Raw genomic sequence first — 27,559 nt, forward strand, 5'->3', positions numbered from 1 at the left:
GGCCATTTGCAATGACAGCTACAAATGTATAGAAAACTGCAAGGAAGTGTCAGTAACTTGCCCGTATCAGTTAATAGTAAGTATAAGCCACGAAGAAAATAGACAACATGTGATATGGTCGCAACTCCACACTCCAAGTTGGCTCCAGCGCTGTCAAGGTGGATTCGCGAGTTATGTAAAGTCAAGTCGAACTATTTATTTACTGTTTATTTACTCAAGCAGGGGTTACAATTTTATAACAAACAGAAGCTGCTGAATGGTTCGTCTGTTGCTCTAGGTGTGAGGAGGTGACCGATATTAAAATAAATGTAACCTTAGATTATACAGTGACAATACCTCTGGAATAATTGTGCTTCGTATTATAAAAAAATTGAAGTAACAAAATATCAAGTAATAAAATGGGATTACATGTAAAACACAATTGCTGTTCGAAACTGGAATTTCTACAGCATGTTTGCCGAGCCCACAAACAATAGAACAAGAAAGATATAAAGGAAGCGTGAAACAATGGTACTAAAAATACAACACAAACAAAAAAAGGTTATAAACAGCGGACTAAAGCGCATAAGAATGCAAATAAGTTGTGCACAGTAACGGGCAAAACACGGTTACATGAATTAAGCATACTGTAATAGTTTACGTGGCGCTAGCCAGGAGTCACGGAAAGATGTCGTGGCGGGAATATTCTTGGTAAGGCATGTCATGTTTTTTAAGCAACGTGCGCGAATTGGAAGGTGCCACAATCCGTTCAAACGAACGGTCATAGCCTCCTCTCTACTCTCAAAGCCTGGCAGTTCGACGAAGGAACCATGGAGTACCCGGTCGCAGATATGGAACGCGATAATCTGGTAGCGCAGAGCATTAAAGAGCTAATTGTCGAGGAACAAAGACGTCAGCGCACAGCTTTTGCAGCGGCGAGGACCCGAAGCAGACTTGTTCGCTCGGGAGAAGTGTGTTTCAGCGTCTCCTGGCACTAGGGCGCCGTAATGTGGCTCTCCTCTCATCCGTTTTCTGTCGCTTCACCTTTCCCATTTTGGCGGCCCCTTCGTTTGGCGATCTTTGAGGCTTTGTCGGTATATAGGAGGCCACGGCACGGTGCAAACAATGACGTTTTTTAATAGGAAAAGGAAGGGATGAACTACTTTTTAACGAGTTGCATTAATCGATGTGCACATTGTCTGGCTGTTATAAAACTGCACGCTAACAGCGGTGCATAAACCGCGCGTATGATAAAGCAGTAACATTGGATTTGACTCGTTTTGATAAAAGAAAAGAAAAACGTGCCGTAATTTATATGAAATATTGGAACATTCATGCACATCTTTTAGATGTTCTTTTACGTGTCGTTGCAACGTTCCCTTATCATAAACGTTAAGTCCTACGCATTTAGAATGGTAGGGTTGAGTGAGGTTTTCGCTAGAGAACAGACGTTGAGCTGTGTTTAAACGTGGCTTCCGATACCGGTGTATTCGCTGAGATATTGAAATATAAGTTCTTTTTGCTGTGTGGTATAATCTCGGCAAGACAGAAAAAAAGGGCTTCTTTTTCTAATGCGAGGTTAGAGTCCTGAAAAAACAACGTTTATTTTCACTACTACTCGTAAAAAGCGAGTTTTACCGAACCCGCGCGTTGACACCAGTGCCTCCAACAACGTTACCACACATATCTCTTACAATAAAATATATTCACCTCAGCCGCTAAATCACCGCTCATCTAGCTGGAGAAGCACAACATAATGCTGATTTGCGTTTTTCTTTTTACAAAGGAAACCACAATTCATAACTGAATAAACCACCAAAAACAAAGATCAATATCTGCCGACGGTATTTCGTACGCTACTTAGGTCCAGGCTTGAAGGCTCGCAAAACAAAGACCTGGAAGTCTAGCAAAGAGCCACCGGCTTCCCTGTCAGCCCACAGCCGGATTCCTTCCTTTGTAGCATCTTCCAGAAGTAGCGGCAGCTCTTCCCGCGTCAGATAGGCTCTCAATGGGTTCAGGGTCTGCAAGTCTTCTGTTGACAAAAATAGCAGAAATATCAATTTTAGTATACAGAAGAGAACATGAGTCCTAGCAGTTGAAGAAACCGAACCCGAAGAAGCCTAAATTTTGCTATTTTTAATTGCCTAGCAAACACGGACTACTGCGTTCTATGGAAGAACTCTGAGACATTGTGTAGCATAGATGACACTTTGACTTAGAAATGCGAGCTGCGCCACAGTGCTCGGCGTAACGTTTATTATGCTTCGTGTCCAGGTGCGAATCGCAATGTTAAGTCAAAGCCATTATTTACATTGCAAATCGGTGCTTCTTGGTTTCTTTTATTCGCGCTCTGCCTGTTAACTTTGTTTCATCATAGCGTCCGATTTAATTCGACCACTAGATGGCAATGACATGCTTAGCAAGGGACTTGTGTCTTTCGTCTCCCCTTGGACGTTCTGAGTTGGCAATGTATAAGGGTACTTTTTTATCGGCAGTAAAAGTGTTGCGGATGATGAATCATGTAATCATCTATTTCCTCAAACAAGTGAAAATTTTCCACTGATTTTCCTAAACACACAATGTGGTATATGGCTTGCTCCTAACTGTTTTCGGTGCTTTCGGATCCCGAAAATGCGAGTGCCCGCTGAAAGCTCACCCAGCGCTCGTTTATTCAATGATTATCCTTTGCTTCACCGTAAAGGGACCATGGATTAAACTATTGGCTTGAATAAATAATTTTTAAATACGGATTTTACCAATCGTATTTGGTTTAGTGGGCCAATAAAAATAGTGTAAAGGAATTACATACGTTATTTCTGGTAAAACAAATGTAGTGGATTACAAAAATATATTTTTAGATGTCTTTTCCCAAAAAAACACAATATTTTGACTATCCACTCTATTCTTTTGGGCCAATAAACTATATTTCATTAGTAAAATCCTAAAATAAAATCATTTATCCCAGCCCAAAATTCAGTTTATGGCTATTTTGTACCTCCTCTCCTTCGAAAGCTCTGCGCATTTTCACTGCGATACATCCGCGATTCACAAAGCACGTCAATTGGCCCCAGCTCACGCGTTACACTCGATTATGCGTCCCTCGAACGGAAGCTCTCGTCAACTATTAATCCGTCGACGAATATTTGAATCCGCGTTTCTGTCCAATAAGGGGTGTGACGGCGCCTTTCATCACGTGTGAATGCCAGGCTCCATTTTGAAAAACACCGCGAATAACACACGGACAAGAAGAAGAGAACACACAGTTCTCTCCTTCTTGTCCGTGTGTTATTCGCGCTGTTTTTCAAAATGGATTCATACCAACTCGCCCAACTTTCCATTCTAGTAAGCCAAGTTCCATGGTGCGCTTAAAAAGCACGGTTGAAGCTTGGAGTCATCGCACCGGTGCCGAAGCACGTCACGACCATGTGATTTCTCATTGCGCTTTTGAGTTGAGGAGGAAAGCTAAGGAGGAAGGAGTCGAAAAATAATTTTGCGACCCTTTAAAGACCGACCAACAAAACCATTTTCCGCAAGGTAGGAAAATGGCCCTCGCGCCCTCCTCTTTTCACCCTCTCCCAAAAATCACGCGATGGCAGGTGCTCGTTTTGAGTCGGCTTTTTCTGTAGGGATAATCCTCAAAAACCGCGAAATGAGTGGCAAGCTGCGAGCGCAACAACGACCTTGAGACGTCCAGGTGTCTTCCCTCGTTGACGCGGGCACGCTCAATCCGCGAGATTGAGGAAGCCAGCGCGACCGAACGCTTTTTCCCATGAGCTGCAGGTCCGAGGCCGCTCGGTCGGTGGAGATCGAGGGGTCATGGGGTGCTGGGTTCGTTCCAGCAGCCGCTTTCTGGCATCGCGCGGCTGCTGGAACCATTCCCGTCGCTGCACAAAGATTGGCTTGCGCAATAAAGGGTTCAGGTCGTCGATAATACGTTTACTTCCGAAACTAATAAATCAAGTGGCTTTCCCTAATCTCTTCATTACTGTTTGAAACACATCTCCTCTCATAGGTTGTTCATCCCATTTTGGACTCTTTTACGTATTTATTCGTCCTTACCTCTACTTGATGACTGTTTTATAACTTGATAAAGACCTTTAAATATTGGCGTGGGCTTGCGCGACCAACGCTGTCCCGGATTTATTCAAAATTGGAAAGATTGGCGTCAGGAGGGGTTGAAGAAGCAAACAGTAATTCTTGCTTCTAATGAAGATGCCACAATCGTATGATCGGCCTATGCTTCACTTGCCTCCACAGCGCCCCATCGTTTGCACTATCGCAACTTCTCAGTGACATAGCTGTATACCACATTTTACTGATGGTTACTGTAGATGTGGCCCCACAGGCTTTCCCGGTATATGCGAGTTGACTTTTTAACGACCGGCGACTCTCCTGAGTGAGAATAAATATTATCACCTTCCCACAACATCCACACCTTTCTCTCCCCCCCCCCCCCTCCCCTCCCTTTCCCGAGTTGGGGAAATATCAGGCCACTCCAGGAAGCAGCCTGCAGACTGCGCTTTTCGGCTACTCGTTCTGAACATATTCGAACGTGGATGTAAACACATTGCATGAACAACGCTTAGTTTATTTGCAACCTAAATAATGTGGCTCTACTGTTGGGGCCCAATCAATTTAATCATCAATAATTTTTTGTTACGCCTTCATGGTGAAAGTTTGTTCGTCGTGATGCCACAAAAGTGGTCGATTCAAAGGGAGAAATAGGTCCTCGTATTTATTTTGCGGAAATACGCGCTCCTGTGACGCTCTAGTGCGCAAGGTCAACGCACCCGAGGCAGTGCGTAATACTTTAAAACTGTCGTTGACGATGAAATATTTGTGGGAAGTGCGTAAAATTGTTTACACCACGAAAGCATACCGAAAGACAACAAAATATCGCAATGGCTAAAAAAAAAATAATAAAAAAAATCAGCTTGCGAAAACCGTTGCTTTCCTCTCTCTTTCTCTCTTTTCTTTTCGCGCCACTACAAAAGATAGCGGCCGAGCAACAAAATTTTATCAATACCTCGCTTCTTGGAGAAAGGACAGTAGGCTATATGGTAGTAAATCTGCCAGGGAGTTTGTAAAAATGATAGGCGACCATTGAAGCTAGCCTTCTGCACAAATCATGCCCGGAATATTTCCAATTTGCTTGCACGCGATTCGAAGGCAAGACGCTGGGAGAATTTATGTGCGCTAACATGCTGCTTCTAAAAGAAATTACCAGATTTATAGTGCATGTCAATTTAGATGTAAATAGTTTAATCACTGTGCACAAACATTCGCGGCCTGGAGAATGACATGGAAGCATGGCGGAAAGCAGCTTGCTGAAAATAGAAGTCTCTGTTGCATTGCACTGGTGTGAAGAATTATTACGTATGTTTGTCTTAGTTCCGTGCCAAAATAAAAATAGCGTTTAGAAACCGAACCCTGTGCGTTTTGAGGAGCGCCGAAAGGACATAAAAAACCGGGACAATCAGAGCTTGTCCTGGTTCCTTGTTTGTTCGGAGCCTTTCAAAAGGGGATGAAAATTATGAACTTACCCGACTTACCACATTAGAGCAGTTCATTTCCATTGCGACAGGCTGTCTTCAAGCGTCTTGCATAGTCCAGCTTGTACTCATCCGTTTTTATTTTCGGTTCTTTTCAAAACGTGGGCTCTAAGCCACTGGACCAAACTACCACATTCATTAACTGCGGAAGCGGAGAAGTGGAAATGCAACGGAAAGATTTGCCCACGTTATTTGGGGCCTATAGAAAAGCGGACCGGATAGAAGGCGGCCGAAATCTCTTTCAAGAAACACACAATCTTCTCTTCAATTCTGTCTAACTATTTGATGTGAAGGTGTACTTGGCTATGGTATTATTCGTTTAGGAATCAAGCAAAACTTTGTATCGGATCATTATACGTCTACGTTCACTCCTATTCGATGCTTATCATGTTTTCGAGTATGTACACGGGGTGGTTCTCAGCGGTAGTTTTTTTAATCTAATTGCCCGCCAGAGTGCGAGCCAGAATTAACGCACTACGGCCGCGGGCCGTCGCGCTCTTCTCCTTCTTTTCCGTATCAATATACAATCAAAGACGCGGGCGGTGCCGTCAATCGTGCTAATGTCGGGAACCAGTAAGTCTGACCCTTGAAATGCAGGCGTGACGCAAAACCCAGAGGCGTCTCGTTCGCCCACTTACGTTCTTCCAAAGCGGCGGAGATGGTTGTTTAGAGGGGATTATTTTCTGAACGGATCCAAGTTACTCGAGCAAGCTCGCATTCTGCTCGCAAAGCCCAGCCGCTAAGCAAAGGTAACGGACGGTGGTTCGAGAGGCGTGCAACCCTTGCCCGCTTTGCCCTCCCAAAACTTCTCCGCTTCCGTAAATTTTGAATGTTGTAGGTTGGTCCAGTAGCTTAGAGCTCACTTTTTGAAAAGAACCGAAAATAAAAACGGACCAGTACAAGCTGAACTATGCAGAACGCTCTAAGAGAGCCTGTCGTAATGAAAATGAACTGCTCTAATATGGCAAGTCGGGTCAATCTGTTCATAATTTTTCATCCCCTTTTGAAAGGCTCCGGAAAAACAAGAAACCAGGAAAAGCTGAGTGACGCAAGGCGCCTCGTATTGTTCAGGTTGTCCCGGTTCTTTATGTCCTTTCGGCGCACCTCGAAGCACACAGTGTTCGGTTTCTAAACGCTGTTTTTATTTTCGCACAGAAATAAAACAAAAATACGTAATAATTTTTCACACCAGTGCAATGCAATAGAGACTTATATTTCCAGCAAGCTGCTTTCCGCCATGCTTCCATGTCATCCTCCAGGCCGCGAATGTTTGTGCACACTGATTAAACTATTTACATGTAGATTGACATGCACAAGAAATCTGGTACTTTCTTTTAGAAGCAGCATGTTAGTGCACATAAATTCCCCCAGCGTCTTGCCTTCCAATCGCGTGGAAGGAAAATGGAAATATCCCGGGCATGATGTGCAGAAGGCTAGATTCAATGGTCGCCCTTTATTTCTACAAACTTCCTGGCAGATTCACTACCCTATAGCCTGGTGTCCTTTCTCTAAGAAGCGAGGTTTTGATAGAATTTCATTGTTCGGCCGCTATTTTTTGTAGTGGCGCGAAAAAAAAAAGAAAGAGAGAGAGAGGGGGGAAGCAACGGTTTTCGCAAGCTGATTTTAAAAATTTTGTGGGAAGTGCGTAAACAATTTTACGCACTTCCCACAAATGTTTTATCGTCAACGACAGTTGAAAAGTATTACGCACTGCCTCGGGTGCTTTGACCTTTCGCACTAGTGCGTCACGGGAGCGAGTATTTCAGCAAAACTTTGAATCAATCACTTTCGTGGCATCACGACGAACACACTTTCACCATGAAATCGTCACGAATAATGATTGATGATGAAATTGATTGGGTCCCAACAGTATAGAGCCACATTATTTAGGTTGCAAATTAACTGGGCGTCGTTCATGCGATGTGTTTACTTCCACGTTCGAATGTGTTGGAAATGAGTAGCCGAAAAGCGCAGACTGCAGGCTGCTTCCCTGGAGTGGCCTGATATCTCCCCAACTCGAGAAAGGGAGGGGGGAGAAAGGGGTGGATGTTGTGGGAAGGTGATAATATTTATTCTCACTCAGGAGAGTCGCCGGTCGTTAAAAAGTCGACTCGCTCATAACGGGAAAGCCTATGGGGCCACATCTATAGTAACCATGAGTAAAATGTGGTATGCAGCTATGTTACTGAGAAGTTGCGATAGTGCAAACGATGGGGTGCTGTGGAGGCAAGTGAAGCATAAACCGATCATACGATTGTGGCATCTTCATTAGAAGCAAGAATTACGGTTTGCTTCTTCAACTCCTCCTGACGCCGATCTTTCCAATTTCGGGTTAATCCGGGACAGCGTTGATCGCGCAAGCCCGCGCTGATATTTAAAGGTCTTTATCAAGTTATCACACAGTCATCAAGCAGAGGTAAGGACGAATAAATACGCAAAAGAGTCCAAAATGGGATGAACAACCTATGAGAGGAGATGTGTTTTAAACAGTAATGAAGAAATTAGGGAAAGCCACTTGATTTATAAGTTTAGAAAATAAAAGTATTATCAACGACCTGAACCCTTTATTGCGCAAGCCAATCCTTGTGCAGACACGGGAATGGTTCCAGCAGCCGCGCGATGCCAGAAAGCGGCTGCTGGAACGAACCCAGCATACCACGACCCCTCGATCTCCACCGACCGAGCGGCCTCGGACCTGCAGCTCATGGGAAAAAGCGTTCGGTCGCGCTGGCTTCCTCAATCTCGCGGATTGAGCGTGCCCGCGTCAACGAGGGAAGACACCTGGACGTCTCAAGGTCGTTGTTGCGCTCGCAGCTAGCCGCTCATTTCGCGGTTTTTGAGGATTATCCCTACAGAAAAAGCTGACACAAAACGAGCCCCTGCCGTCACGTGATTTTTGGGAGAGGGTGAAAAGAGGAGGGCGCGAGGGCCATTTTCCTACCTTGCGGAAAATGGTTTCGTTGGTCGGACTTTAAGCCAATCAGACGGCGTCAAAAACGCATTACATGGTGTTTGTCATGTTTCTGTGCGTTTTCTATTATGGATAAACCAATCATAAACGAAGAAAACCCAGCTACTCGCGCATAGGACGCTGCTTGATTGGTGCCATTATTTTGTAGCGTCGGCTGCGTCTGGACGTAAGCTGAAACAAAGCCTATACACGGTTGCCAGCCGTCCATCTTGCTCTAGTAGGTACGGTTTCCTCCGTCGAGTCACATCACGGGAGCGAACCTAAAGACACGTCAGCGACGCGCTCGATACATTAACATACCATTTCCAAACAAGTCAAAGTTTTCGCTGCGCGTGCAGACACCGCGCTTGGCCAGAAACCAGATTCGCCCGGGGCGAAGCATTTGCTCAACTGCAGTGCCGACAGCAGCGCCACCGCACTGCGGTGACGTCAAAGAGTTGAGTCGGTAACCGATTCAACTCTCTGAGTTTAGTTTGATCGTTCACGAGGAAGTGAGAGTATTGCGAAAGTAATTCGTCTTCTCCGCGGATTACCTGGATTTATGAGAGGAAAGAGCTCAAGCCATGGGGGGCATTTCTAGTTTAATGGCGGATCCTTCCGGCGCAGATTGATCTCAGTAGGAATACATCGCGTTGTCCTCTGTCTAGAACAGCAGGCGGAGAGGCTGTGAAAAGCTTGGGTACGCTCGTTGACTTTCCGCGCTTTCTCCTCCTCCTCTTTCAGCTCGCATTGCAAACGAGGCACATAAACCGCGAGACCGAGCTCGAGCACTTGCAGGCAGCGCTCCCGTTCGGTTACGTTTCGCTCCCGGCGTTGTGGTGCTGGAGTTACCGCGGCGCCATAAACGGCGGCACAGCGATCGCCAATAGCTGGACGCTGCATCACATACACTGTTACAACCGTCTTTGGAATAGTCGATCATTTAAAAAAAAATCCGCGTCAACCCCTGTCCGTCATTGCTCGCTCACACGCCTTCACCATGTATTTCGGCACCAGGGCCTCTAAACTTGTCAAACCCAAAGTTGGAGACGAAGTTGACGAAATCCACCGATTGGCAAAACACGACGATGACTTCGCGCTTTCTTCGCCGGCGTCCAACCGGCGCACTCCGCAAACGTTCGGCTCCAACTTTGCGTTTGACGAGTTTAGGGCCCCAGGGCTGTGTCAGCGTTCTGCGAAGACTCGGATCCAATCGCTAGGCTCGTGTCCAAGTAATGGCGACGGCCAATGTTGCTTGATGGACATTTGAAGAAGCTGTATTGCGGGAAAAATGGGTGAGGTACTTTATCCTAATTCTTTTTATGCCAAATCTTAGTTTATGTCTGCTAAAGTGGTTTCTCAATCAGATCAACTGTTGCAGAACAGTTTCTATTTGCAATCACACTTTTGTATATGAAAAGCAAAAACTCAGCATTCACTAGAAAGGAACACAATGCGTACTTACGAATGACGCGCCCTGGGTTGGTGTAGAAAGAATCCCGGTCCGTTTTAACATCGCAAATCGAAGGGGTCAGTCCGGCGTTCTTCAAAAGACCCAACATGTAAGAGATGAGCGCTTCTCTGCCAATATGGTCGAGGCTTGGAGGAATGCAGTCTTCACAAATCTGCATGGTTACAAAACATATTTAGAGTTAAAAATGAAGGTTTTGCAAGATCCCCCTGGCTGGTTTGCTTATCTCGCTGCTGCTACCGCGATTGCGGCCAAGAGAGATTTTTTTATGTCACGTGACCAGCTCCATAGTGACATGGAAGTAGTATCGAACGTCCCTGCCCAATGGCAGATGAATCCGGCTCGCTTCGAGCGCACGAGTTCAAATTCGCCCGCAGAAAGTGATTTCAGAGACTTCCACTTCGAGTCCTATTAACATCAGCCTTACGTTTTAAGAGCGGCAGGTAAAATTAGAGGCGGGGATGGTAAATATGAGCCGAAAGAAAGGTGGAATCACGCGAGACAAAAGCAGTGGCGTTCTATTTATACAGTATATCTACGCCAGTGACGCTGCTCGCCTTTTGCTGCAGTCGAGTGGTAAGATAACCGGGAATGGTCGTCGAGGTGTGCAAGTTCTAGGTTCATATTGCGCCACAACTTAACTTTTTTGCTTTTGTTCGTGGAAGTTTTCAATTTGTGAAGAAACACAACTGCACAGTGTGTTAGTATTAGGTAGGCGTCAGACTGTCTTTGTAAAAAGAGCCGTAGCAAGGGCCTTGCATATTCAGAAACACGTAAAATTGTAGTTGCTAGAGAAAAGATGCTTGTTTCGGCCCCGTTTCTATGGAAGTCATACCGATGCTGTCATCTTGGACTTCCTTTAATGAGCAGTATGGAACAGTTGTATTAGCGCATTACTAAGCTTAATAATGTTTTTTTTTTCCTTCTGGTGTGTGGATCCAACAGGCGGGACCATTGAATCATTATTATGTACGCTAGAGGTTCAACTGGCGCAAGTGTGTATGCGACTTTCGAAATGCAAATTGAAGCAGGCAGCAACCGGTCTAGTTTTGTGGCTCTCTTGTGCATTCTTATGAGAAAACGCTCGTCCACTCAGTTTCTTCACTGCAAAATACCATTGATCGCTTTTGTTAATTCGGTCGTACCGAGTAGTATGTACCTTTATTATCATTGTAAAAGTGTAATTGCTTTAGTTACAGTATTATTTTTGTGGGCAACCTTGGGATTCAGATCGTTTTGCCCAGGTTGCCCCTCCGACAATCGTAAGTGTTCATCTGCACTGCGAGCGGTGCCGAAAAAAACTGGCCAAACAAGCCACGCTCCGCCACTGATAAAGGGCCGTCACAGAGTATGGGGCTTTTGGGATCGCGGCGCGGGTGATAACTGTCATTAAATATTTACGTGATGTTGGACTGTTGTGTTGTCTCATTCCCCGAGACGGTTAGCAGCAAAGAAAATCCCAAATTCTTCACCAGTGAACGATATTAAACTTCGTTATATTTAAGGTCCAAATCTTTGTTTCATAGCAGGTATGTAAAACCGAACAACGATTCTAACCAAAAACAAAAACGAAAGGAATCTAAGTGTGTACAAGGTTTGCCAGCATTTCTGTGGCGCTTAAATATTGCAAATATGCCCGTCCTGTCACTATACAAAAATTACCCCGTCGTGCATCTTTACGAGCGCTTAAAACAATTAAAACGACAAGTGTAAAGTACGTGGGTTATGAATAATTTTATTTTCATTATTTCCCATTCCGAGCAGCTTTCATCGGACACTTGTTCTCTGCATTCTCCTTTTTTTCAGATATTTTGAGCGTGCGGGTAACGTATTCAACTCATAACAAGCATCTTGGCACGTAGTCATGAGCAGAACGAATGAAGCAGTGCTTATTTATCGTAAATCCAACTATACTACGTAGCCTTAAATTTATTTTGATACTCCACATGCGCAGGAAGTTACTGATCCAGTGTTACTGCGTAATTCTTGCCGTCTCTTTTGGTTTTCCTGGTACCACAAGCAGTGGAGCCCATGCGGGTCCTACGTGGGCAGTGGACTCTAGGGAAGCCCCTACGACATCCGAGTTTGTCCCACGTGGGCGCAGAGTGGGCAGGCACAATATGGGCTGCCCACGGTGTGCCCCGTTGAGTCCCACATCGGATATGCGACGGCAAAGTTTGAAACAGCTGCCGTTGTAATACTCTCGTGAAACCACCTCGGTTATGCGAGGGCACCAATACTCCCGTGGGTCCCAGTTTGGCTAGGCGGGGGCAGAGTTATCGCATATGTAAGCTTCAGAGGGGCAAAGTATGGACACGCCCGAGTTGGGCATGCCCATGTGAAACCCAGTGGGTCCTACATGGACCGTGCATGGGGCTGAATTGCAATGACGTGGGCTTCGCCGCGGCAAAGCGAGGGCATGTCCGACTTGGGCTGCCCATGTATAAACCCTGTGGGCCCCACCTCAGTTCTGCGGGGGGAAGTCTACGGAAATGGGGGCTCCGTGGCAGGAATGCGTGGGCATGCCCAACTTGAGATGCCCATATCATACTCCCTGGGACCAACCTCGCCTCTACGGGGGCCAATGGCAGTGATGTGGGCTGTACGGCGGCTAGGCATGAGCGTGATCGAGTTAAGGTGCCCATGTAAATTCTCCGTCGATCCCACCACTGTTCTGCGTGCACTAAGTTAGCAACGGTGTACGGTGATAAAGCGTGCTATATGGCCGACATGGGCTGCCCATGTGAAACCCCCTTGAGTCCCTACTCGGCTTCGCGGGGGCCAAGTTAGCAACGGCGTAGGCTGCACTGTGGCAAAGTGTGGTCATACCCGATTTAGGCCGCCGATGTGAAACACCCGTGGATCTCACCTCGTTCCTGCGTAGGCCAAGTTTACGAAGATGGGGGCTGCACGTCTGCAAAGCGTGGGCATGCTCAACTTGGGCCGCTTAAGTAAAAACCCCGTTTATTAAGCCTCGACTCTGCAGTGGCCAAGTCAGCAATGATTTGGGCTCTACAGTGGCAAAGCGTGGGCCTTCCCGACTTGGGGCGTTTAGCTAAACCCCTGTGGGTCCCGCCTGGGCTCCGCGTGAGCTACATTAGCAGCGGTATGGGCACCAAGGGGGCAAAGCGTGGGCCTTCCCAACTTGGACTACCTGTGCAACTCCCAAAACGGCACGTTGCGCTAATGTTAAGAATATTTTCTGTGCTTTTTGAAAATTCAACATGAGATTGGCCGAATTTGATATTGAATCACCGAGGATTGTAAGCCTAACCGTGAGCGAAAAACTTTAGGGTTCATAAACTTTATTACTACCTTACTACTCAGCGTGTATGTTGAGAAGGCCGTTTTACGTGGGGTGGATTCTTTACGAAGAGTTTTGAGTTCGAGGTTGAATTTGAAACACGCTCATCGGAATATCGTATGTTTTAGAATTCGGTGTCCGTAGACGACTAGACCTTTTTATATATCCAAATTACCTGTCCAAATGAATTTTATATAAAAATATGCAAAGATATTGATCCAATGTATACACTTGAAATGCCCTATTTTTTATGAGCTTGCTCAAAATGTTTTATTTATCTATCAAAATAGTAAGATTTCCAGTAGGCGCACGGAGAATGTGTGACATGCTAAGTTTGGTATGCACTGCAATACCCACGCCGCTTGGAAATTTAGAAATGACTCCGCACAAAATTAAATTTTAGAATCTACCCACGTAGGCCCACTGTGGTCCCTACGAGGAAGGCCCTCGCGGGGTACACAAGTAGACCCAGTGTGGGTCTCACAAGGGGAGCCCATGTTGGCTGCCCGAATAGGCATCTTGTGGATCCTCCGAGGCAGCCCAGGCGGGCTGCCCAAAAGGGCCCCACTTGGGCTCGACTTGTAAAACCGGCGTGGGTTTCACGTGGGCTGCACAAGTAGAACCCATATCGGCCAACCATTCAGAGCCGACTTTCTGCTAGGTTCCTCGATAAAAACTTAGGTGGACTGCCCAAGTAAGCCCGCTGTGGGTCCCATGAGGAAAGCCTGGTGGGCAGCCCCAGGGGGGCCGACTTGGGCCCCAGTTGCAAAACCGAACTAGACCCCTCGTTGGCTGCCCGCGTGGGACCCCCGGTCGGCCCCCATTCTGGAGCCCACGTTGTGCTACCTGGGGCGCCGATGTGGCGTTCGCGCTAATGGTGTCCGACAGTGCAGATCAATGCCTGACGCGGTTTTAGTCCCCTGTTTAATCCCACGAATTTGATAGGAAAAAGCCGTGACTGACCAAATGTTTTGGCTACGTGACTGAGAAATGTTCCAAACTAGTTAGTATGCACTAATTAATTGTGATATTTGCTCTTATAATCATGCTTAGGAAGACAATGCACTCGCAATTTTTCACCTAAATGTACTATCAGAAGTCACTTTTTGACTGGCTGCTGTCTGCTTCGATTTGTAACAGCACACTAGCGGGAGTTGAACCTCTAGCGTACATTAGAATAACTCTATGTGTGGGACAAACAATAAAAACAGTGAACGGCGTAGTTGTCCAAGTGGTTGATTTCTAGGAAAGATCAAGGTTTACAGGACGCAAGCACAAAATATAAATTTCTTTGAAAAAGAGAAACATTTAGCTGTGGCGCTTTTCGAACCCTTAAGTTGCAGGCCGCGACAACAAGCTCCGGCTTTGTTAACACTAGACTACAGCAAAGTATTTTTTTTTTTCACAGGAAAACATTTTTTTTGCAGTATTTACAAGTTGATACTGACCATATATAATGCATACCAATGATGAATGCAATGCTCGGTGTCGAACGTATTAGAACCAATGTGCACTCATCATATTAATGTTACAGGATAACAACTCTCCTTTACGTTCGCTGCCTCCTCGGGTGAGGGTATAACCTATATGATATCAAGTGAACGACTAAGGTGTTGAACTATTGCTTTCTATACATCGCTTTTTCATAACATGTCAATGTACCCTTACCTACCTGAAGCGCTATACTTTTAAAATTTACCCAGGAGAGTTTCGCCGCGCCTGCTTCTCTATCAACTATACGCATTTAAAAAAAAATTGTGGAGTCCCAGCACTACTAAGATATTTTGAATGGTATCACTATGTTCAAGAAAATTCAAATAACGAAGTGATTGTTTCATCAACATCAAAATCCGTTTTCAGTGTCCTCTTAAAAACGTACTAAAATAACACAGAGTCAACACATAGGACAAAAGCAGGTGTGGAAGTTTTAGTCACTTAGCAAAGACTACAACTTGTTGTTTTATATACTTTAATGACACGAGAGTCGAGCCATTCCTTCGCAGGTATGGTACGAGAGTGAAACCGATAAAAAAAGTCTTATACTTCGGTGGTATTAGCATTAGCCTGGCACGTTTTAACACGACGCCCGTTTTGCAATTCAATGGAAGGGCATAATGTACAATGCGAAACCCTGTATCTGGAAACGATGAAAATAGAATATGCTTAACTAGCCTCTTTTAAGTGCATGTGTCTAAAAATATTGGTCGAACCTCGCTCTAAAAAAGTCTAAGGTGTCTGCGACTTCTTTGCAGAAGCCTCTTAGCGTTATGTGACAACTGGTTGTTACGTTAAATACTGGAGGTTCCGTGTACTTAGTTAAAAATAATTCCTCTCACAACTCCAGGAAAGTGTGCTGCTCCTCTAAAAACCTTCCATCTGGCAATTAGTTGCATCACAAAGATGTGTCCTAGGCCTAGTTCCCCATCATTACTTCGTTGAAATAAATTCAATCTTTTCTGGGCTCTTACGATAAGCTCCGTATGAATGTTGAAAAAATTGCCTTCAATACATTAGCTGCAACTCTTGAACAATGCACACGCTGCAGAAGCTACGTTAGTTTTGACAGGAAGAAAATGTTGCACACTACGACTCTACTGAAAGCTAAAATATAGTTTATGTTCCACATACACGCCGTTGTCTTAACGTTTCTGGAAAGTGTCCCACTTTGACTTTTGTTTGGCCATTGCACTGAACGGCACTCCCAAGACCTGTGGCTTCGCTGTGGACCCCTGAACGTCTACAAAGGTAAACGCGGTAGTGCCTTACCCCGTTTACCACGGTTCACAACTTTTTTTGTTGTTGACAGCTTCACTCGAGGTGTTACAGTAGTTGGAAATTCATGACATCGCATTTTTTATGCTTCACTTCTCGGTACAGACCAGCACAAAGTCACCTGCGTAGGCCAGAAGCTTGACATCACAGCTGTGAGGACGAGAACGTTGAACACCGCTGTCTCCAATTATTCTTATGCAGAGAGACTCCTGATTAAGGTCGATGACAAATGGCAACATTGGGCAGCGTAGGCTGACTTAGCGTTATACTGCTACCGATTTCTTCGGAATCTGGTTAACTATTAATTTTGTTTAAATGCCAGTATAACAGAGTCTTACTTCCTGCTCGATGTTTTATTCAACCTATATATGTTTGACAAGAGCTGAAAGAATGGGACGTTTGATCTCGTCCAAAGCCTCTGCTAGATCGAGTTGTAAGAGTGCCGCAGGTTCATATGTTTTCTGACAAATCCCTACTATTGTCCGAAAAATGTGGATATTCGTTTGTTTATTTCTTCCTTTGATGGAACAGGTTCGGAGGCCTCCAACTATCAGAAGTATCACATCTTGCAAACGTCCGGCTAGGATTCCTGCGAAAATTTTGTTGTCATAATTGAGTAAGCTCATCGGTCGATACCCGTCCACATGTTTAAATATTGACACCAGTGTGTCGAACCGAAAAAAATACGGGTTCGGTTACGGTTCAGGTTCAGGTAAATTTATTTTGTTCCGGTTCAGTTCCGGTTCGATTAATTCGATCCGCGAACCGGTTCGCGAACCGGTTCGGGGCGCTGAACCGGTTCGCGAACCGGTTCGGAAATTATGAATGACAAATTGCAACATCAAAATAAACTACAAATAAAACATCTGAAATCAGCACATACGAAACGGGATACATCGTAGTGTAAGGCTCAGGGATTTCTACCAGGAATGGTTTCTTTATGTGCACTCAAAGGTTACCTCACCGACGTTTACGCATTCGGACTTCATCTAATTGGGTCCGACGCAGTAGCTGTAAAATCCGCGACCTCCTTACAAACCCACTTGCCAGTAGAACTCGCTAACTATCCCGCTACCTCGGCGTGTAAGCAATTGAAGGAACAGTGGGGAGAAAATACAGCTTTCTTTATTTGAACTAGCCTTCGGTAACTCAAATTAGACCCTTTAAAGATGTTTTCATTAAACAAGATACGGAATATGAAAAACACTTCACCGAACGCAACGCCAGAAGGACGTAATAGGATAAATATTAAAATAGAAGAGTTCGCTGTCTCACAAATATGTTAGCTTCTAAGTGCCTAAACGAAACCGGATGCATTATTATCAAACTCCACAGCCTTTTCTTTTCTCATTCCGATGGAAGCAAGCTTCAAGAACTCGCGCGTTCTAGAAACGTGTTATGAAAAGAGCACACAGCAGCATTTAGGATTTACGAGATTGTAGGAAAATAAAATCCCGTGACGCGATTTTTTTTTTTTGCACAGCCTTCCAATTCTTTTTCTTCCGTGCAAGCCGCGACCAGCGCAATACTGGTTCCTATGTCAAGATTCATGAGTGCAGCGTTTGTCAAGATTCATGGATGCAGCGTTTATATTCCTAAGACTGAGTGGAGAAGAAAAATATGTAAGCGAGGTGTGTGTCAGTTGACGGCACTTAAAAAACAAATGGCATTGATAGCACATTCATTGTCAGCAGCGCGTGGTCGAACCGTTTTGACATGAGCCGGTAACCGTTATTTTTTTTTCGGTTCAGTTCCGGTTCAAGTTCATCTACATAACACTATAACGGTTCGGGTTCGGGTTCAGTTCCGGAAAAAAATACCGGTTCGGTTCCAGTTCCGGTTCTCGGTTCGGTTCGGTTCCGGTTCGACACCCTGATTGACACATATGTCGACTTAAGAATTAGTACCGTGTCTTCATTTTGAGAGGATGGAGACTAGCCTTCATTTTCGTAGGATTCTTCGAAAACCTGCAGTGATACCGGAACGAGACTCTCCCATTTCTTAAAAAAATAGTTCTTGTAAACATCTGGTTTTGTGGATTTTCCGTTGGTCATTTACATTATATTCATGACAATTTAAGTCATTTCAATGGGAGTATTTAGATTGTAGATAGTCTTTTTCAACTAGTGGTACTTCGGACAAGAGAGACTCCTGTCTTTGGATGGAGACGAAAATGAGTCTCGAGCAAAAATAGTGCGGTAATGGGAAACAAAGGTGCTTTAAATTTGCTTCTTTTTATTCGAGATACTATTGTTCTCTTGAAATGTATCTACTCGCTTCTTTCTTACGTATTCTCGCTCTGTGTTAAGATATCTCTTTGCCTGCTTCTCTCCTTATATGAGTTGCATGGTTACTGCTGGCCGCAGTGTCTTTGTTGTAATCTATTTTGTCCTGTGCTTAGATCTGTTTTCTTAGAAGTCTTATGTCGTATTTCTACTTTCAATTTTTTGAACACTAAAGGCGATACGGGTAGAGGCCGAAAGCTTCGTAGCTTGTGCAGATAGATAAATGTAACGCTCCTGCTTTGGTCTCCCACGATATCTCTTGTTTTGGCTTATATTGACCTTTCCCGGCCAGAACGTTACCTGCCACTCCTAAAGCGTAATGCAGCGGTTACTTGGACCCGAACTACAAGCCTCTGCGGTAAGTTTCTGCAAGCAAAATTGAAATTTTATGCTTGAAGCGACACGGATTTCTCTGCTATTAGGCAGGGACGCTATGTACTTATATGTCCCCATAGGTGTGGTCACGCGACATAAAAATCTCCCTTGGCCGCAACCGCGGCTGTGGCGGCGAAATGAGCGAACCGGCTCTGCTAACTGGCCCATTTCACTGGATTGCTTTTCGACGAACTAAATGTGCACTACACGTTTTACGCAACTCCGAAGATTTGGTTTACGGCGAAAAAGCTTGTGCTACCCACACAATAAGTCGCGTATACCTAACAGTTTTTTCGTCGTCGCACACAACAAGTACATATGAGGAGACAAAAGAAAGGCATTTCCTGTAGTTTGTATATCCACTAAATACTTGGTAACCGTTAAAATTAAGGTCACACAAAATTTAGCTACGACGGCTTGCCTCCTCCAAATCAAAGTTGTGTTATGCTAGATCAATATTTCTGATTAAAACAAGAACAATTAAGGTTTAAAGCCGAGTTTGTGTATTTTGAACCTCCGCGTCACTTTTGATTGATTTTACATGCATAAAAGCATTTTTTTTTTGTGTGTTTCGTACAACCACTTTTTGATACGCTTACTGAAATTTAGGATATACTTCTCAAAATTCGATGATTAAAATAAGGTGTAAATATATCAATGATTATAGATTAAACTGTGTTTTATTCTATTTTATTTTTTACGTGTACAAAAATCAATAAAAAAGTGCGAAAGGTGCTAATTATATTTTAGGCATTGTTTTTTGACCCTTTATGACTACGACTCTCGCTCCTGATTGTTGCCCGTGTGAGAAACAACCGCACACAAAAAGCGCCTATCTGCCCGAACCGGTGCTTTATTGACTTAATGGTTTGTTCGACTTCAGCACCTCCCAAACTTTTCTTTTTTTAATGAGTGGCATAATTTTTTTATGTTTAAAACAAAGGAGGTATCGAGCTTATTTATTTCAAAGTATTATTGGCTCTTGGACGTTCAATAACTACTTAAACAATTACTTACATGTATATACAATATATTAGAGACTGAAGACACGTTTTTTAAACTCTGTCAGTGAACAAGAAACATTGTGGCTCCTTAATAGCGCCACACGACGTGAAACACGCATATTCTCTCTTGAGACAAAATTATTTTGACATTTCATAAAATAAATACCTCATTTCATGAAATGTTTTTTTCCGCGAAATATGTGACTGTGGTGTTCGTTACGAGAAGCCAGTACCTCTTTGAGTTGAAGCTGTGTTGGAGCATGCTGGGATTGGAATTCGAGAAACGTGCGGCGGCTCCTGTCCTAAGATGAAGCGAAGTGATCTACTATTTTTCTGATTTAATTACGAAGACACCCGCATCGCCATCGGGCAATATTGCAATGAATGTGTTAATATTTTTATGAACATAAATATAAGACAGTTATGGAGGCATGACTCGTATCTATCACTGGCGACGAGAATCGGATTGAGCTACAGAACACCATACTCTATTTTAGAGCGCAGCTCTCAGGCGCTTGTTCCCGGGCTTTGCGGCGTAGCCGGAAGAGGAGGAGGAGAAAGTGGAAGAAGGAGGAGGGGAGCGTCCTCCGTAGCCTCCCCTCCTCCCTCTTCATATCCTCCTCCCCCTCCTCCCCCTCCTCTGTAGCCTCCCCTCCTCGTGCTACATACCCTCCTCTCTCCTTGCTCCGTGCCCTCCCCTCCTCCTCTTTATATAAATAACAATATAATAAATAATTAGTATATTTATATATACATTTGATATTGGCTGCGTAGCAGTACGAACTCTACATTTGTACATACAGATCTCTCTTCCTGAAATTTGTGAGCTCGGTATATTGCAAAATCAAAATATTCCAAGAGCTGTGCTCTAATTTCGCATTAAAGATATTTGTAGACGTCTTTAATTTTTTTAACCATTGTTATTTGCAGTTTTGATCTCCTGCCTATCTGAGCTATCTTACCCTCTATGAACACAATCACTGGTCGTGTAATGTCACGTGACATATTCTTGTATCTACCTGATTAGGATGCGACCAATACAGAAAAAAAAAATGAAAATCTAGCTAAAAAGTTTACATCCCGGATTTTTTTTTAATTTTTTTTAAGCTTAACCTGATTCTTTTATAAAAAGCCTCAAAAGCTAAAGCAATGCCGCTTGTGCAGGTGAGTTGTACGGCCTAGAGGACATAACCACTACGCCAATCTTCCCAAAGTACATTTTGTTAAGTTTTTCTTAATTAATTTAAATAAACACGATTTCAATTAGAAGATTCACCAGAAACCAATGCGTCAGTTATTTTCAGATGGACCGAGCGAGTGGGGATCGCAGGAGATAGTCAAGTTACCTCTCGTGCAACCGCCAGAAGGTTGGTGTGAAAAAACGCGAATGGTAAGAGATGGCCAAATCGCGCGGGCCGCTTATCGCACCGGTAACCTTGCTCCTCCTGCAAGACTAGTAACTTTATCGCTCCATCGTGCATCTCACGTACTCCAACTCTTTCTCATTTTGACTGATTTAGTTGAATTCGACGACGCTAGGCAAGTTTCTAATTAGAACCTTATGTTGATTTTTACTAAATAAAATGTTAATTAACAAATTTTATTTAAATAGCCGACTGTCTTAGCGAAAACAAAAAAGATAAAATTTCACTTGCCGGATTATGGTACAGAGAATATTACTGGATTTCCTGCTGGATTTCCGGTTTTCAACAAGAAATCCAGGATTTCCTGTTGCATAATTCACTTAGGAAGAAGTTATACTGTTTTTTTTTTTTGCCGTATGGTGATTGTGGCGATTATATCCTCCTATATAATGTACCCCTGACCGTATAACTCAAAGCAACAAACATAATTAGTGCAGCTTTCACGGCTTTTACGTGAAACGTTCTTTGGCTAGGTGTTCGGGATTTTGTGAAGCCCAGATTTAAAAAAAATGAAAGTCGTTTACAATTCTGTGTAACGCCGAGTTAGAGAGCAGCTCTTGAGGAGGAGGAGGGGAGGGTACAGAGAAGAGGGTATACCCCTCCTCCTCATCCGTACCCTCCCCTCCTCCTCTCCTGCTTTCCTCTTATTTAGAGGGAAATTTTCGCTAAATTTCCCGCTAAATTTGGAGGGAAAATTTCCCGCTAAATTTAGCGGGGAAATGTTTCCACTAAAGATAGTGGGAAAATTTTTCAGCTAAATTTAGCAAGGAAATTCTGATAAATTTAGCGGAAAAATTTACCCATAATGCAACGCGCGGTGACGTAATGGCTGAGGTCACTCATGAACCGTGTGACGTCACGTGTGACGTCATTATGGGAATGTCCCATAATGCAACGCGCGGTTACGCCGAAGGCGACGGCGACGCCGCTCAAGCCGGACCTGGACGCCTAAGTGCTGCGCTCTAAAACGTGGCCGCAAAGCTTGGCACTGATTAGTTGACGGGTGAGAGAGGAGGAGTGATGTGCTCGGCACTGATTAGTTAATGGGAGGTTATGCGACAAGAGGGGTAGGCGAGGAGGAGCTCGACCACCTGTGTGTACTAAGGGAGTTGAGCACGAGATTATAGCAAGCTCTGGAAGATCGCCAATTTCATCAGCCAAATTAGCGGTAGTGTCGCTTCCTTCTAGCAACAACTACAGAAGTGTATCCATGGTACGCGTTAAACTATCTGACGAAGAGCGCCATGAACGTACGCGTGTGGCTTCTGGAAACTCAGTGTACCGCTAAACGTTTGTGATGCTAGAACTTTTCTCAGATGCAACAAAATTGGCCTAGCAAATTTGTTGAACGAAGTGAACACACTTGATGTGCAAAGTAATCGGAGCATCCGCTTGCTTTTCGCCTCTTATTGTAACTCCAATGTAGCTTAACAAACGCCGGGAGCGGAGAGTCCCAAGCGCACCTTATTATCACTTCTCGGCCAACGAAATTGGGGTATCGGTCTGCAACAATGCCGGCGACAGAATCACGAAATCAAAAGCGTGATGTTAATGGGCTACGCCATGCGCATAATTAGGTTGTCGGTGAATGCACCTCTTTAGGGGCTGGGGCAACGCAGGGAACACGGAATGGGGCAGTATTGCGAGGGAAAGTCAGTCGATCGCAAAATTCTGCTTACAGAAAAACAAAAAAAGCGGTGTGGCTTTTTAATTTGAAAATTCGGCATCCTAACAAAGAAGAATGATCCCATTTCTTTACCAGTGACCCCAACACCTGCTGCGTAAAAGGTTTGGGGCTGCTGTCTCAGGCATGTGCGTGCCCGCCAGAGTTTTGTTTAAGTCGCAATTACAACACGACAACCAGTTGGCTCTTCGTGAACAACATTTGAGCGCCCTTGGAAGAATTTCTCAACCCAGTTTTGCACCGCTTTACGCAACCAACACTTCTCATCGTAAACACGAAACTTTTGCTCTTGACTATTTTTTTTTGCAGGAAGCACTTTTGCCCGCAAACAACGCACAACAGCACGCAGCTCATCTAGCTTACACTCCTCGAGCATAGTCGCCATTTTTAGCCAGCTGGGCATTCGTGCGACTTTTACCTAGTAACTGCGCAGTGAATATGACGAAGCTGGATTGTGTTGCCGTTTTTAGGTATATTTGGAAATTGGTCACTACTTTTATAAGATATCTGATATCAGTTTGTGACTTAATTTCCATCGTATTTCATCCAAATTTAGCTTAACGAGATCAGGGATGTAAGGCGGCGCAGCATTGTGTTAAACCTATTCGGTTGGTGAAGTCACGGTGTCAGGTCGTGCAGTTAGGAGACGTGGCAGTGCTGCGTAAGCTAATATCACGCTACGTGGTCACGTGATCTGACATCTCGTCACGTCAATAACCAGTCACCAAAGCCGGTCGTTAACCGCTTTTAAATAAAATAAAATAAATGCATCTTCCTTTCCTAAAAATTTTCGGCTGACAGCACTGACTCCTATGCTTTACCTGGAGCAATGCTGATCTTTGGCAATAATAATAATAATAATAATAATAATAATAATAATAATAATAATAATAATAATAATAATAATAATAATAATTCTTTATTTTCTGTGCCCACAAACAACTTGTCAGTCTCCGCTGTGGTGCACAAAATACTAAAATACAAATACCGCGAAAACTAAAATACTCAATACAAAAAAAAAAAAAAAATGTATTCTAGGCGAAAGTCTATCCATCCGTGAACATCCATTCCTTCTTCAAGGCCAATTGAATCCGTGACAAAGGGGATACAGGGGACGAGCAAGATGCATAAAACGTTAATACATTCCGGCTGGCTCTTGATGGAACATGGAAGTCAATGAATCGTAGTAAATCCATTGACCTGACGTGACCATGAACAACTTTATGAAGAAAAATAAAATCTCTGGACTGCCTCCTGACGGCAAGTTTATATAATGCTAACCGTTGAAGTAACGTTTTATAATGATAAAAAGACCTCTTGCAATATAGCGGTCATACACAATTATTATCAGCCGCTTTTGTACATTTTTCATTTCAGTTGCCTGACCAAGAGAACATGAATTCCAGATTACCGAGCCAAATTTTGACCTTGATCTAACTAGTGACTTAAACAAATGCAACAAACAAGAGGGTGATAAGAACCGCCGACATAACCGAGAAAGGTTAACCGAGAATGAACTTACCTTCGCGTACTTTTTCCAGCGCTCCATCCCAGCCAATTTCCGACGAAATCGCATGAGCGGTGTAGATGCGTAGAACCTAAACAAGGCAACACCACCCGGTTTCATCAGCTTGGTGACGTTCTTGAGGGCCTTTGCTTGGTCTCTGATCCAGTTCAGACAGAACTGCGAGTAGACGCGGTCAAACTGGCCGTACCTCTCAACGAAGCCGGACACGTCATCCGCGACAATGTCCAGGACGTCGTAGCAGATCTTGACGTGGGCGAAGTGCCTCATGGCGTACTCCACCATGTCCCGGGAAGCGTCGACGGCCACGATCCTTCTGAATGGCGGGCAACGGGGTAGCAGCACGTCGCGCGTCACGATCCCAGTGCCGCAGCCCAAGTCCAGGAACTGTTGTCCTCCAGCGGAGTCGATGGGTAGGGAGACTTGCAAAATACTCAGTTCAACGGCTGCCGCCGAAAGCCAGTCTGCCTCGGTAATATCCATGTAAAGCTCCGGCTCGAGTGTGGAACTGCCAGTTTCTGTTCTAGCCATCATTAGGTGTTAAAGGAGCAGCGAACGATGAAATGAAAAATTAAAGGTTAGTTTATTCCACCAGCGGTGGGAGGACTGAATGTAAAAAAATGGCCTTGTGTTAGGATGCCGGGACGTCGTGCAATGGCACTGCCTATTTGCTTTTGCCTGTGGCTAGAGGCGCACGCTTAAATTTAGTAATTAACTATTTTTTCTTACCACGAGGAGAGAGTGGATGTTCGCGAGGACAATAAAAATGTGCGCAACTGGATAGAGATTTTTTCACGAAGTGATGGTTAATTCGCATGACCGGCATATGCGTCTCAAAACCGCCTGTACATGGAGCAAAATTAAACATGCGAGCTGGTTATCTTTACACCTGGGATCGCAACGCTCGTTCAACACAGCCGGGGACAATTATGTAAAAATATCTGAAAACATTTTTTAATGCGGTATTGGGGTGCTTGCAAATAAATATCTTCGTTCGCAATCATTTTTTTACGAATTGCTCGAGGTCATCTAAGTTAAAGCCCTATCTCTTCAATAAAAAAAAAACAAAAAAAACAAACAAAAAAAACACTGCCGCTGAAAATGCTCCCAAGATTAGCCGCGCTGGATTTTTTTCGTTTCTTTTTACATTGCAAATAAATATGTAGTGATCTCCTCGAGTATTACAAAAAAGGTTCAATTTTAAAGCTATATTTTAGACTGCTTTAATAGCTTTGAAATAGCAATAGCTTTTAAATAGTTACAGTGAAGCCCGTTTAGAACGAACCCATGTACAGCAAATTGTTGTCGATATCGAACTCACTGAAAGTTTAAATAAAAATGTGCGTAAAGAGTACTTTTTATAACGAACAACATATCGGCTATATTGAATTTTCCCCCCGGGAAAACTTCCAAAAACGCGCAAACAATTGTCTTCTAGAATGTCCCTTTTCCCCCTCCCAAAAAAGTAAGAAAGAAAGAAAATTCCAAAAGCTCAAGTTGTGAACAAAATTAAGCGAAGATAGATAGATAGATATTTGTACATTTAAGTACAGCCCACATAGAAGGCGTTTCCGCCCGTATACATATGTGCCTATGTGGCCAGCTAGACGATGATTGCGATGCGAGGCTTGTTGGCTTGAGACGTCTGGGATGATGATGACGATGGGATGGTGAAGAGGGTGAAAAGTGAGGTGGGTGACGAATGATGAAGTACGCAAGATATTCGAGGGTGTTAGTTTAGAGGCGTTTCTGCTGCCTTGCAGAGCTGTATCACCTCGTCTCTGTCTGTGATGGGCAAGCTGGTGATGGCGTCAGGCAGTGACCTCCGAAGTCTCACACCTTGAAGGGGACAGGAGTTGTCGTGCCGTTGGGTCTGCGCGAAGAGAGGGTCTACGCGCCCGGTTCGTTCGTTGCGCCAGGGCACAGAACGAAGGTAGTTGTCCTGTGGGATACCAGGACCAATACCCTGAGCCAGCAGCCGTAGTGTGGCTACATCTCGCCGGTGGGACAATGTACTCCACTTGGCTTTTCTCGAGAGTTGGGATGTCGGGATGTCACGTGGCAAAAATCGAGGACTTGGAGAGGTTCGGCAGTAGACGCCATAAGCTGCTCGCCGATGGATAGTCTCTAGTGTCGCCTCAGCTGAGGCTCCCTGTGGCGACCAGACAGGCGAGCAATACTCTAGTAAGGGCAGGACCAGCGCAGTGTACAGGTGCGCCAGCACGGCAGGCCCCAGACCCTTACTGATACTTCGCACGAATCTCAGCATCTGCCGTGCGCGTGAGGCGACGGAGTGCACGTGTGCAGTGAAGCTCAATTTGCTGTCAATGGTGACACCCAGCATGGTTAATATCTCCTTTTGTTCCAATAGAGTTCCATTAATATTTAAAATTACTGGTGGATTATATGCTTTCTTTTTTGTGGTGAAGTGAATTGCAGCGGATTTTGATGCACTCAGGGGTGATTTGTTTCTGATGGTCCTGGCTTGGATGTGATCAAGGTCTTGTTGCAGTTGATTATAGTCTTCCTGAGATAGAATCCGTTGAAGGAGGGTGAAATCATCAGGATACTTGCTGGCGGCGCGGTTTGCAACCTGGACGATATCGTTGATAAAAATTGAAAAGGGGGTAGGACCAAGCACTGCGCCTTGGGGGATTCCAGATTGAACGGTTCGAGATTGGGACCTTGACCCGTTGAACATCACACTTTGTTGTCTCAGCGAGATGAAGTTAGATTGCCAGCGAAGGAGGGGGACCTCGACACCGGTGCATTCCAGTTTGGTAGAAGCGATTCAAAAGCGGAGATCAGCTAAAAAAAGAAAAGAACTCTTCACGCACGCAAGAAAAGAAAACTTTCCAGAGTGTTGTTACAAGGCGGGAGCGAAGAGAAGAGAAAAGAAGAGAAAAAAAGAGAAGCGTCTCGCCTTACAACGATCGCATCGTGGAAGTTCGTTGTAAATGGTTTTTGCTATATCGAACTGATCGTGGCGTTTTCTGCTGTTCGCTATAATACGGTTTTGACTGTATAACTATTTCACATGTTTGTCACTCATAGAGCATGTCGTATAGGACGGCTCACGTGACAAACCTCTGAACATTTATTTATCGCTTTTGATCGATTGAAGTAGGTTTGGGCCTCTTTTGATATCCACATTTGTAGTATCTCAGAATAAGTTTCAATCCGTGGTTTGTTCGAAAACTAAATAAATTTGACCTGTACAATTCGGATACTCGA

General features: G+C 44.4%; 1 protein-coding gene across 1 annotated transcript; it reads right to left on the reverse strand.

Annotated features, from left to right (window-relative positions):
* Positions 1-903: 903 nt before the first annotated feature.
* On the reverse strand, positions 904-24,856 carry LOC120847368 (uncharacterized methyltransferase-like protein SPBC21C3.07c). The gene is made up of 3 exons (XM_040219081.2): positions 24,323-24,856; positions 9,947-10,106; positions 904-2,011 (listed from the first exon to the last, which is right to left on the reverse strand). The coding sequence occupies exons 1-3, from the start codon at positions 24,854-24,856 to the stop codon at positions 1,836-1,838; spliced, it is 870 nt and encodes a 289-aa protein (XP_040075015.2). The 3' UTR covers positions 904-1,835.
* Between the last annotated feature and the right edge of the window lie 2,703 nt (positions 24,857-27,559).

The sequence above is a fragment of the Ixodes scapularis genome, unplaced genomic scaffold (genome assembly GCF_016920785.2).
Source record: "Ixodes scapularis isolate PalLabHiFi unplaced genomic scaffold, ASM1692078v2 PGA_scaffold0__279_contigs__length_252992795, whole genome shotgun sequence".
Lineage (NCBI taxonomy): Eukaryota > Metazoa > Arthropoda > Arachnida > Ixodida > Ixodidae > Ixodes > Ixodes scapularis.

Bases quoted from the DNA above. Each gene is read 5' to 3' on its own strand.
- LOC120847368 (XM_040219081.2), bottom strand. From the start codon at position 24,856: ATGGCTAGAACAGAAACTGGCAGTTCCACACTCGAGCCGGAGCTTTAC. The intron at 10,107-24,322 runs GTAAGTTCATTC...GTAACCATGCAG, and splicing joins GCTGGAAAAAGTACGCGAAG to ATTTGTGAAGACTGCATTCC. The intron at 2,012-9,946 runs GTAAGTACGCAT...TTTTGTCAACAG, and splicing joins CAACCCAGGGCGCGTCATTC to AAGACTTGCAGACCCTGAAC.